This window comes from Bombyx mori, chromosome 11 (assembly GCF_030269925.1).
Source record: "Bombyx mori chromosome 11, ASM3026992v2".
Taxonomy (NCBI): domain Eukaryota; kingdom Metazoa; phylum Arthropoda; class Insecta; order Lepidoptera; family Bombycidae; genus Bombyx; species Bombyx mori.
In genome coordinates this window covers 11,564,201-11,577,601 of record NC_085117.1, presented here as the reverse complement: position 1 = coordinate 11,577,601, position 13,401 = coordinate 11,564,201, and the positions used below count along the sequence as shown (strand labels likewise).

Sequence of the window (13,401 nt, the reverse complement as noted above, 5' to 3'; positions counted from 1 at the left end):
ATAGCCACCCATTTAGGACAGTGGTTTCCACCACCACTGTGGACGCCACTGTTAGTATATCGTCATCAATTAGGCGCGATAATTCCAATCCCGTCATCAAAATCTTTGGCCAGCCCTTACCACAGAGGGATGACAACCGGTCCCCACATTAAGTGAGTATGCGACCAAGCGGTCAAGTACTCGGTCGTCTCTAGCCAATGATCTACAAAAGAAATAAATTGTCCCTTCGTAATAAGGTGACAATCTACAAAACTTACATACGTTCCGCGTATGCAAGCGTAGTGTTCGCTCACGTGGCCCGCATGCATATAAACTCTCTCCAGATCATCCTGTTTCTGCAGGATCCCAGCGACGGGCAATGCAAAGCCGCAGCCGTCCAAAATATGTTTTTTCGGATCCCCCGAATATACTTTGCTCTGCTCTGGGGTGCTTTTAAGTTCTTCAAGCACCGGTCACCGTCCTTCTCGATAACGATGAAGAGTTTCACGAGCAAACTCACCTATAGATGCAGCTCACCGAGTTTCTCGCCGGTTCTTCTCAGTGGCTCGTGATTCCGATCCGGTGGTAGATTCTGCGAAGCATTGCTTTGGTAGAGCTAATGTGAGAAAATTCTCTCCGGTTGAGTCCGTCAGTTCATTCACCCGTCCACGCGAAGCAGGACTAGCCCTCTAAGCTTAGAGGGTTAGTCCTGCTTAATATTTCCTTAATATTTAATATTTCTATTCCTTAATATTTCTATCTACCTATGTGGCCGGTAGCTAAGGGTTAAGGTATGAAATTGTGCCGATTTGTACTGAAAAACTCGTACTCGTTTTCTTTTTCATTTAACATATTTATTTAATCAAAATATCTACCATTATTATCTATACATTGCTGCCATCTAATAGGAATGCCATTTATGCCTTTGCGATAGAACTCTGGTGATCTAGATTCTACAAACTGTATGCAAGCATTTTGTACTGCCTCCTGGGAAGAAAACTTTTTATCACGTAGAAAATTGTCAAAATCAGGAATAAAAATGGTAGTCCATTGGAGCAAGGTTTTTTTTTATTGTATTTTTTATTGCCCTTGTAGGCAGACGTGCATACGGCCCACCTGGAGGTGAGTGGTTACCGTTACCCATGGACTTCAGCAATGCCACTGATATTGTTGCAGCGTTTGACCTGGGGTCAGCCATTGCATTTTTCGCTTACTGTTATCGCAAATAATCCACTTTTCATCACATGTCACAATTTGATCCAATATTCCTTCATTTCTGTATCGATCAACAAGGCAACACAAGTATTAACACGCGTTTCTTTCTGCAGATCAGTAAAACCATGAGGGACCCATTTTTCCTATTTTTTTATTTTATTATTTTGACGCAAATGAGTCAATCTTGTTGGTAAGGTAACGTTAAGCCATGTCGCTAATTCCTGGATAGTTTGGCTCGGATCGGTTTCCACCATCTCTTTCAATTCATTGTTATTCACATTTGTGTGGGCGGTGTTCCACGTGGTTCGTTCTTCAAATCAAAATTTCCATCACGAAAGCGTTTAAAACAAAATCGCACGGTGCGTTCATTAGCAGTCCCCTCTCCAAATGCAACGTTGATATTGCGAGCTGTTTCTGCAGCGTTAGTTCCGCGTCGGAACTCGTATTCAAAAGTCACTCAAATTTTCGAAGTATCCATCTTTCTAGTCTAAGCTGAATAAAAAAACAACTGAAAGTCGATAATCGAATGTTGCATATATTTTAAAAGAAGAACCTCATAGTTATCATTTGAAAAAAGTTTCACTCAAAAATCTCAAACCATGAAGGTTCTACGTCAATTCGAAGAACATATATTACAATAATACGGCAATTTCATACTTTAAGTCTTATTATTAGCACCTGTTCTACGAGAATGACGACATAGTCAACGTCACCAGAAGCCTTACTAGCTATACCTAGGCTACGGATGGATTTTACAGACAGGTTAAAAGTTGTTTACCGATAAAATGATGTAGAATGTAGCCGAGGGCTTATTTTTGAGACGTATTCATGTCCTAAAAAAATTTGGCAACTTTCCAAGTACAGTGACAGTCAGTGGCTCGCTTTATCTCGCTCTGAAGGTATGATAATTGCAGAGAATTAAAATAAATTTCCGATGATTTTGCGAAATACGCTTTTATATACTTAGTATTGAAACCCAAAAATAACCCATCATGAAATGTGTGAAATACACTACTGAAACATCACGCAACATATTTGTCGTATTTTGAAGCTATTGCCACAAAGCATTCCCTTTTCTTATTGCCGTTTGTAGACAAACGAGCATACGGCCCACTTGATGGTGAGTGGTTATCGTCGCCCATGGACGTCAGCAATGCCAGGGGCAGAGCCAAGCCGTTGCCTACCCTACCCTGAAGTGCTCACAATTACTGTATGGAGTTTCAAGTTATTCAGATAGACGATATTCGAAACTATTGAAAACTAACAAACATACATAAAAAAACCAAGCATACAGAAATGGTGTTCAAAATTACGCTTATTAGTCATATGAACTAAGGTAATTTGAAGTCTACAAGTCCACTAAAATGACAAGTTTCCGCAGGTCGTGCACACCAGTGTAGGCTTTCCGAAATAGGTCAGGGCTTCCGCTATTGAACCGTAACTGCATAAGCAATGTAGCTCAGACGATACCTATGTACATATGAGCCTTTGATATGTAAACGCCGTATGTGTGTCAATGTATACCTATGATATAACATTCCGCCTGTAACTCCTCGCGAATTTCCATCTTTATGATTATTTCAATTGAACATACCGTAAAATATATACGATATTTTTACACACAGGCAATCTAAACGTCATTACCGAGCGAGCGCAGCAGAATGAAATAGCTTTACAATCCATCAACATCGATCAATCATTGAGGCAAATAAACTCGATTTGTAGTCGTGTGCAACGTTTGTATCGATTAATTAAATTCATTTTGCGAGTTCAACATTATCATTTAAGTCATTAAAAGATAGCAAGTTTCGGATAACGTGTTATCACTAAACTACACAACCTTACTAATATGAAATTGATCATTGACGTCATTGAAAAGTAAAGAGACGTGTCAGGCATGTTATCATGAGATCGATTTAAGATTAGCAGCTCAATTTATGGAAATATCCAATGTAATTCAACTTGCGGTCACCATATCAGGAATCAGTTAAAATAATTGAATTACAACATTACTTATTTTCAAAGGCTCTGAATACTGCCTGTAATGTGAATATTTGATTGTTCATTAAATGTAACTCATAAAGTTAAGTAATAAATGCAAAGATTTAGTGTAAATATGCGCATTTATGTAATTTTTTTTCACCGCACAAAAATAGAAGTTAAAGTTTCCTGAAACGATTAAAAACTCTAACCTTGATGTGCGATACTTGTAAACAGCTTGTTGGCAGTTGGCATCCTTCCTCGTGTGGAGTGATAGCTCTAGTACGACGCTTTACACAACTCATTAACAACAAAATCGATTAATTTGACAACTCCAAAATTCGTTTTATCTAATTTTAATTTATTTTGTCACAAATAATTTTTACTACTAGATTTATTTTGTTATCGAGTAAATTAAATCATTGGTGATCAGAAGTTTAAAGTTTTAGCTAATCATTTTAATTCTATACTGTAAAATGCACTGTTATAGATTGTTTCGTAAAAATAAGAACCTACACACGAAGTTTAAGAAAATAATCAAGAAACTTATTGATCTTTCATCGGCAATGACGTTCAGTAACATGTTGTGATATTTTTTATTGCTGTAAATAAACGAGCTCCCAACCCTCTGTGCGATTAGATATTATTGAAGCCAATAGACATGTATCGCATGCACTTTGAGAAAAAGTGCAGCGTTGATCTAACGTTGTTTCATCTTGAAACAGTGACAGAAATAGGCTGTATCCTGTATCCTGACTCCTGCGGGCTCTGAATAATAATAAATTACCAGTAATTACGCGAATTTAATTTTGTTGGTTAAAATTTGCATTACACCATAATATTAATTACAATAATATTATTAATTCCTCGTGGAAGTCGTCCGTGAACACGTAATAGGTACGCAAGCACTGAGTACGTCGGTATCAAGAGTAGTGTCTGTCTGATCTATTTAACAATTTTCAGGTGATTTTCAGCAACTAAAGATAATCTTTTGAAGACACGTTAAATTGATTCGATCAGCTTAAAACATAAATCCTTGTGAATTTTTCGTAATCACAGGTCAGTGTAAGCTGGCAGATTGAACATGTCTATGATATAAATTAATTAGGTGATTGAGCACTCTAAAAATACTATCAAATTTATTGGATAATAGAAATTAGCTAAAAGAATGATTGTCAAAGGCTGAAAATAAAACAAACAGAACTTCCTAATAATACTTTAAAAATCACTAAAATATTGATATGATTGTAAAATCTAAGATATTGATCAGGTGTTTTATTATTTATAAGTTTAGATTCAACTGATGTCGCTCTCAAATTAGAACACGGGCTTGTAGGACTTTTAGTAAAAATTAAGTTTTGTTCATTAACTAAATAACAAAAAAAATACTTAGATTGTTTTTTTTAAATGCCTTCAGAGTTTTCACTCGTTTACCATGTAAGTTAAATTTATACGTTAATATGCGTAGGTCAACTTTGCTGTATCGTATGAGAATTACGTTGTGAAATTGTAATTGAACTCGAAGGCAAGAACAAGTGAATGACATAATTACACATTACTGAAAAAATTAATTAAGTTGTTAGAGTCATTATAACATGATGAAAAAACAATTAAGCTTATTTAGGTTGGATTTAAGAATTTATTTGAACTGTAAAATTAAGAAATATAAAGATTTCTGGGGATTTTTAGTTTGGGATGGAGATATTGCTGGTGGCTCTGATGTCTCTATAGCTTTATCAGTTCAGATGGGCCAGCACGAGCTCAGCCAAGATGCAATTGGCTAACAGCTACCGAGCACTTCCGAACGATACCTAACACAGTACGAGGGCGGCTGCTCCACGAATGGGAATATTAAAAAGCGTTATTAAAATGTACTATCTGACCCGGCAGACTTCGTAGTGAATAAATAAAAAACCAAACTTTTGTATAAAATAAACTTAAAACAAACAAAAGGAATCTGTCTGACGGGGGACACATCAAAGGAAAAACAAATTTGTTATTTTTATTTAGTTCCGGGCATTTTCATATATATATCTATCTTTTAAACCTTCTCTGTAGTTCCACAAATAATTCAAGACCAAAATTAGCCAAATCGGTCCAACCGTTCTCGATTTTTAGCGAGACTAACGAACAGCAATTCATTTTTATATATATAGATAGATAGATTTATTACATTTAAATTGTTTTCATGTTAACATTTTAAAATACTTTATACGTTTTCGGAAGGTTAGATCAGAATCAGAAGGTTGCGTGTGTTCATTGGGGTCACCAGTTTGTAAGGTTAACGACAAAGTGAGGCTCGTCCACCGTATGTGTGAAATAGCTTGGTAGAACACTGACGATCCGGAAGTTGTTGTTCGTAATCTTGAAAATATTGTTAGTGAGATTCAGGCATTTGTCAAATACCTTGTGTTCTATTATGGCTACCGTCAAAATTTATTTTAATTATTTTTTTTAAGTTTCAATGTATAAAATGAATTTTAACTTATTAATATTATCGCTAAATCTAATTAAAGAACATTGTTGTATGTTTAAAAATTAGTAAACTGAATTTATTACTTCAAAACCGTTTATTTGGAAATCCCACACCTATAATGTTACAGCAGTAGGTAGAGTAACACACAATTATATGCTCGTCCAAAAACAAACATGTCGGTATTGTATAAACATGACCGCTAATATGTGAGAACATCTCAGAAATTAGACGGGCAATAACTGACGCCGATGGATTTCTGATGGCCCTACGTCTGTGAATAAAGTTTGTTTAAAACACGTGTTAAAAAAATATTTATAGCTTATGATCACAATTACTATTTTACTTTCCTTTTTTTATATTCTTTCTTACGTTTTTAAATTTGTAAGTAATAGAGTTAATTTTACTCAATCTAAATTTTACTAAATTTCTCATGCTTTTTCTAGTTTAGGAATTGAAGAATGCATTTTTACAAAAGAACTCTTATTATGCGTTGAGCTGCTGTTTATAAAATTTTTGCTTCATTCAGGTTTAGATAAGCAAGGGCTTGACCATTGGCATTGCTGAAGTTCATGAGCCACTAAGTTCATAACCACATTCCATCAGAAGATCAGTATACTTCTCTGCCTACAGAAGCAATAAAAAGAGCAAAAAATTTGCGTCTTGTTATCGATTATGGAAATAAATTCAATCTTGAAGTATTTGAGTACATTATATAACGACAATAAACTTTTAAAATTATCCCGTTTGGGTATTTCTTGAAACTGAAAACGATGGCTTTAATACACACACTAAATGAAAATCTTGATTTGTAACAATAATATTTTGCTGAGCTCTTAATAGGGTATTTCAGTCGGCTCGTTTTATAATCATGAGTTCTTTAGATCAGGATCTTTCAAACTTATTAGTGAATTAAACCTGTATCTGGTTTACATCTCAACGTACCTAATAACGTAAATTATAGGAAAACGCTTTTATAGATTTACTTTGTACTAGAAGATTTGTTTCGAACTGTAATTTGTAAAGCGAGGACCATAAATTTTATAGTGCTCATTTAGTGTATACAACATCTTTAGATTATGTATGCGTATAATAATATATTGCGTTTAATTGATAAATTGAAATTAGCGAACAATGCAAGACATTGTCAATGACTTTAACATATTATTACATTCTTTGGATCGGTGGACGAGCTCACAGCCAACCTGGTGTTAGGCCTGGAGCCCATAGACATCTATAACGTAAATGCGCCACCCACCTTGAGATATAAGTTCTAAGGTCTCAGTATATGTAGTTACAACGGCTGCCCCACTCTTCAAACCGCAACGCATTACTGCTTCACGGCAGAAATAGGCAGGGTGGTGGTAGCTACCCGCGCGGACTCACAAGAGGTCCTACCACCAGTCAAGTCCACCACAAGTCTTGTTAATAATGTCTCTATGTAGAAGTAAAGATAGGTGTGCTGAATGAAGTTACATGTGTCACGTTATACTTAGCTATTTAATTGAATATTGTTGAGTGTTAGGGTCGGTCTTTCTACGTGAGGGTCGAATAAGCGGGTGCCACGGCAACGTGCGGACTGCAGCGTGGGTCGCATAAAGAGCGTTCGTTGTTACTCGTTCGATCAATACACCAGTTCCAAGATATACATACGTATACACATTTACATATGTACATGCGTGTAAGCATATTTTTTATATGGTTGATTTTAACTCATTAGTTAGCAAGGAGTAAGTGGAAATGATGACGTAGGTGAAGAGTTTAGTTTTAATCGATATATTATTATAATACGTGAAGCAAAAACTTTGTACCCCTTTTTACGAAAATTGGGCGGACGGAAGAATATGAAATTTCCCACACTTATAAAGAATATAGAGCAGTGCAGAATGTTAATCTTTTTTGAAGTGAAACTTCCTTATCGGCGTTGGAAAAAAATTTACCGTCACATTTTTCGGTTACGCGTCACTTTTTTCCGTTACGCGCCATCTGTTTTGTATTCATGTCTATGATAATAAAATCCTTTTGTTTAAACTTTATCTAATTTAACTTTTTTGTATTCATGTCTATGATAATAAAATCCTTTTGTTTAAACTTTATCTAATTTAACTTTATTTAACCAATTTCTAGAAAGTTGCATGTAGATCATTTTTCGAAAAATAAGGCCATAAACAAGTTTCACTTCTTACGTGTGTACACTAGTACACGCACACATTTTTTTTAAATTATGCGTAATAAATAGGTACATTAAATCAATAAATAAAAAAGATCACACACACTACCATGTACTTGACAAACACACGCGTGCATACTATTTGTTTATTGTCAAATTTTCTTATTGCTTATAGTCTGTGGTTAAATTGAGAATAGATTAAATATTGTTTGTCTTTAATAATATATATAAATCTACAGTGGTTTTTACGGATGTTCCGTTATAGCTACTGAACCATGCATCCGATTGACTTGAAACTTGGTATCCATGTAGAAAATACATGTACTTAATGGATAGGCTAATATTTATATGAATGTTGGACTCCCTAATGATAATGACAATAAATAATAATGTTAATTTTAAATGCCCAGCGAAGCGGGCGAGCATTGCTAGACTTTAATATTATTTGTTTTCAGTGTAGTCTTGGCGAAATCTGTGATTATAGAAGTATAATATTCTTTGACAATAGAACCATAATAATGTTGAAACTTATAATTTCAATTAATTATAGTCGAATTTCGACTACTGCGGGACCATTAGTAATAATAATTACATAAATGGAAAGATTATTTCCGAGCATACCAGTTCAACAATACGTATGTATGTTTTGTAAATTTTTCTTCTAGCTGTCAGCCTTTAACGCAAAATAATCATGAAATAGAGTAACAGAATAGCTCTCGGGATACATTGATGTGTATTTCAGCGGATTACAGACTACAATTCTAAAACACTGTTCTGAATTTTAAGGCCATAATTTGAAAGGCTTAACTATCATATATAGTGTGGCTTTAATTTTAATAGTATTTATGTAATATACTTTTTTTATTCATTTATTTCCTTTATAACTCAATCCTTATTTTAAATTTTTAAAATCTAGGTCGACAAGGTTATACCGTGTATAAGTGTTGCCACATTGATTTAAAAAAAAAGTGGTTTCGGTGAATACATTCAAATTTATATTGAGTTTAGGCGTGAAAATCTTAACGTTTATTTTCCCATCTAAACCACATTAGTATCGATGGATACGTAAATAAACGATGACTCCTTTTATCGGCCTATGCGCTCACTCTACTCCTGCTCAATTTAGTGTATTTTCGTCCCTAACGTGCAGTGCAGTCGTTATAAATCGATAAGATAACGACGACAGTGGGAGACAGCTCGCCTGCAACGGGGTCGGGTTCACACAGTTGGCACAGCGACGCTGGCAGGCCACCAGCTTTCTCCAATTTCAGGGACCACCGCTACCTTCATTGTGGCTTACTATTTCGATGGTAGACGTCATCTGTATTACGGGTACGTTTCGAGTTTATTTAGCATCTGATGCGATTTGTTGCATCATAAAAGTGACGTCACGTTTTTATTTTTAAGCTATTGCATAGCTTTTATCGCGGCCCTTGAGCGCGGCGACCGAATCTTGAAATTCCGTAACGAAAAAAACCTAACACCCCTCACTCCGCCTACCATGTAGCTCGCGTTCATCACATTCACACGTTGCGCTTGTGTAGTGTTTGTGAATAAGCGCGTGGCGTGACGTTACACTGCATGCGCATCATGAAAACTCTGCCCATCTCTCTCTCGCGCGGTCTAGCTTATGAGTGTGAAGGGGACAGTTAAGGTTTTGCTTTTATTAATGCTTAATATAGCGTGGTCTTGTTTTATTATTGTTTTAATATTAAATTATCATCGTCTAATTATAATTGCTTATGTTGATAAAAAATGCTATGCAATAGCTTTATCGCGGCAGTTCCCGAGTGCCACACGTTTGTTTTATTTTGACGTATTTATGTTACGTTTGGTCGTAAGTGCTAAATAGAGTTAGTATTAGTGACAATCACAATACTACGTCAATGCAATCAACAGATTTACTAATCGGTTGTTCTCAATTTGTTTATGTATTCAGATAAAGATTAAAAGTCTCTTGTCTTTGTAAACGAATCCGGATCCGGACCGATTAGTGTTATTAAGTTTGCAATGAAAGGTGTAACAAGGTTCTGGGTCTAATTGAAATTATCTATGATTTGTAAAAATCAATTAAAAAATATAAGGCACTGGGTATACAAAATTTCGTGTGTATAGAATAACCTCATACTGCTATATCGATAACAGTTTATTTTAAATTTTATATTGTGTAGTACTGGAGAAATAATGCGGATTTTAAATTGTCCTATCCAATTCAATTCTAGATTCTAAGTTTACGTGTTTAAATAGCTCCTCATGTTTTAATCATGTATTTGGTATCGGTGTTTATCACCGAACATGAGAGATTCGATAAAAACTACAATTATCAATTTTAAGAAAATCTTCTATCTTGGAACCGTTGCCGAAATTTATCAGCTTTCTTTTGCTTAATCGGGTGAACAAGATTACGGTTCACCTGATTAATTGGTTACCGGAATAGAGATCACAACACGGAAGCCATTACCCGTGTTGATATGGGTATGAAATTGTTGAAGTCTCAATTGTACAAATTATGTGTTTAACACGTTCACTGCGGAACAGGCTCAAATCAGCCTGCCGCGGAATTTCACCTGGTGCGGACGAAGAAAACTATGTCCCTCTCGCTGGTGCGGAACGATTATCTCAGGTGTTTGTAAAGGTACGACAAAGACAAATATATATTTGAGATTGTGGTCAAAAGTATAGGTGTTCCCTATAAAAACATCATGGCAGGCCTTTATCGGCCTATCACGCACTGACGGTAAAAAATATCAACTCGGTGCGGGAGGAGGCCTATTGTGGCCCGCCGTCCCAACAGGCTGTTGGCGGCCCGATACCGCACAGAGCGCCCGCCTCGCCAGTTAGTGTTGGGCAAGCTGTCGGAACTGACGTACGTCACGTTTTTTTTATTCCTTAAAATTAAAGGCACGATGTCAGGCAACAAAAGAAATATAAATATTTTGGAAAATAAATTAATTTTAACAAATTATTAACAAATCGCACAAGTTCGGAGTTAAAATTTACAAATTATGCACTCCAGAAGGATATACATATAATTCAATAATTTATTCCGGAAAAGGTGAAAATGGCCCTGAAAAAAATCATAGTAAAGCCACCGTACTGAAACTAATTCAAGGACTGGAAAACAAATGCCGTGTATTAATTGCTGATAATTTTTATTCTTCAATAGAATTGGCTGAACAACTTCTATCTCTCAAAACCCGTTATTGCGGTACCCTAAGATCAAATCGAAGAGGGCTACCTAAGAATATAGTATCACTTAAATTGAAAAAGGGTGAAATCAGAGGATCTATGAACAAAAATGGCGTTAAAGTTATGAAATGGGTTGACAAAAGGCAACTTCTGATGCTATCTACTCTCAAAGAGGACAAAGATGAGCTTGTCAATACAGGCAGAAAAAATAGGAAGACATACGAAGATATAAAAAAGCCTACATGTGTCTTAACATATAATAACAAAAAAAAAAGGTGTTGACTTCAGCGACCAAATGTCTGCATATTATTCTACATTAAAAAGAGGGCTCAAATGGTTCAGAAAAGTGGGTATGGAATATTTGTTTGGCATGGCGTTGGTAAACGCTTGGATTATATACAACATGAAAAATGAGAAGAAGGTTTCAAAGAAAGAATTTACAGAAGCATTAATACAATCAATTACTGGAAAAAATTTATGCCCTGATAGTAAGTATAACGACGTGCAACATAACTGTAACCATCTTTAGACCTATGTTGAAGGTGATTCCTTCTGTTTCGTGTTGACGACGTTCTACCTCTGCTACAGGTAACTATTGTCATTATTTTTTACACATTACGAGTGCTTAGGTGGCTGTGCATGGTCTTCGAGCATGAGCTTTGGTTTGACTCCGTTTATTTTTCTGCGAGCAATGTATGGCGTTTATTGCACTACTCCTTGTATCAAGGTATGTTATGACACTCTGTTTACTTACTCAATAACACATGAGATGTTGTTTCGGGTCAGAAGGCTGCATTTAACATGAAAATAACGCTTCAAGTCTACTATATAAGGCCCTGTATTATATGTACATATTTTGTTTTCACAAGCTTAACAAATAGAGTGGTCTGAAAATTGCAGAAAACAAAGTTGTATCACCTTATCTTGTAGCATATTGTGTTTAATTTTGCCCATCAAAGTGTGCACTTTGACAACGCATGGTGATGAGATTTGACTATTTCAAGACCTATGTTAACTTTTTCATTTTATTTGAGAATCTATTTAATACACAGAGAGCCCTGTAGTCAAATTCATAAGGTAAATGAATCACAGAATTTAAAAAATCATTTCAGGAAATCAAGTAACACCTACGGCCGATCATATCCTTGAGATGAGCGGTAAACGGCGAAATTGTGTAGGGTGCTATGAAAAACTGCGGGAAACCATGAAGAGTTCCGAGGTGAAAAGGAAAGTAAAAAAAATTAAAACATACTGCAGAATGTGCAAGCAAAATCTTTGTGCGAAATGTTTTAAAGACAGCCATTAATAAATAGTTAAATAAAAAAATTTTTTTTCTTTACTTTAATTCTGTTTTATTTTCGATATCCCCTTATTTTTGTCTTTCCCATCACTACTAAAAATACTTTCTAGTGCGGTTCTGGTCGATATCGACCCGCCACTTTCCCTGGTTTATTTCTCATTTTCTGTTCGGCAGATCCCGGGGCGAATCAAATCTAAAGAAGTTGGGTTCAAGGTTTTTCCAACAGTCCAAAAACTGTTCACCTACATTATGTTTTCGAAAAGTTATAGCAATTTAATCTAGCCTTGTGCTGACGTGTCGAAAAAGACCTACCACGCACTGGCGGAAAAATCATTGGGGGCACAATTTGGCCCGCCGCCGCACCAGACAAAGGTTTAAGATTTTAATTGCCGCAGCGAACGTGTTAAGGGCTGTCCCATCTTACAAAATTAGACCCACGACTTTATCGTGGCACACATGGACGTTGCTCATAATATTGACCACCAATAGTGACGGCGTAGCTGAATAGTGGCAGTGCTAGTGATTCTATATACGACAGCACTAAAAAAATCAAATTCGTATTTTGTTTATTTTACCAATGTTCTTTCTCGCATTGCACGTAACACGTAATGAAAATTGCAAAATCAATTAACATGAAGAAGGTATGGTAAGAAGACACGTAGGATCTGTTAATTACTTCAAATGATTACCATGAACAAGTAAAAATACAAATAAAAATTAAAATATACATTTTTTAAACTAAAATTGAGTTTGTAGTAGGTACTGAGACTTTAAATGTCGGGTGCTTTTTATAAACATTAATTTCCTAACTGAAACCGAGACGGAAAAAGCTGCGTTCAACCGGAAAATATTCAACCCTTTTGTTCGACTATGTCTGAAAAAGTCAGGAAAATGTCGATGATGTAACATTTAAGAATGAATGAAGATTACGGTTATCTTTTTATGAAATGTCGTTGGATATTATTGGATACTAGATAGAAATTACTGCGGTCATAGACAAATTAGGCATTTTCTTGATAAGTGTCGATTACCTCCAAACGTAAGTTTGTTAGTTACATACGTACAAATATACAACTTTAAGATTTTCTTTCTACG

At 35.5% G+C, this 13,401-nt stretch overlaps 3 protein-coding genes across 6 annotated transcripts in view; 2 read left to right on the top strand and 1 right to left on the bottom strand.

Moving 5' to 3' along the window:
- Nucleotides 1-13,401, top strand: part of LOC101738948 (potassium voltage-gated channel protein Shab) — a 57,514-nt gene that overhangs the window by 4,073 nt on the left and 40,040 nt on the right. The gene's annotated exons all lie outside the window — the stretch shown is intronic.
- Nucleotides 1-13,401, bottom strand: part of LOC101738676 (probable helicase senataxin) — a 53,488-nt gene that overhangs the window by 27,932 nt on the left and 12,155 nt on the right. The window lies entirely within an intron of this gene.
- LOC119629097 (uncharacterized) lies at nt 10,390-12,312 on the top strand. Its single transcript, XM_038013802.2, has 2 exons — nt 10,390-11,494; nt 12,119-12,312. Exons 1-2 carry the CDS (start codon nt 11,302-11,304, stop codon nt 12,310-12,312), a joined length of 387 nt encoding a protein of 128 aa, XP_037869730.1. The 5' UTR covers nt 10,390-11,301.

Bases quoted from the DNA above. Each gene is read 5' to 3' on its own strand.
- LOC119629097 (XM_038013802.2), top strand. From the start codon at position 11,302: ATGTCTGCATATTATTCTACATTAAAAAGAGGGCTCAAATGGTTCAGA. The intron at 11,495-12,118 runs GTAAGTATAACG...AAATCATTTCAG, and splicing joins AAAAAATTTATGCCCTGATA to GAAATCAAGTAACACCTACG.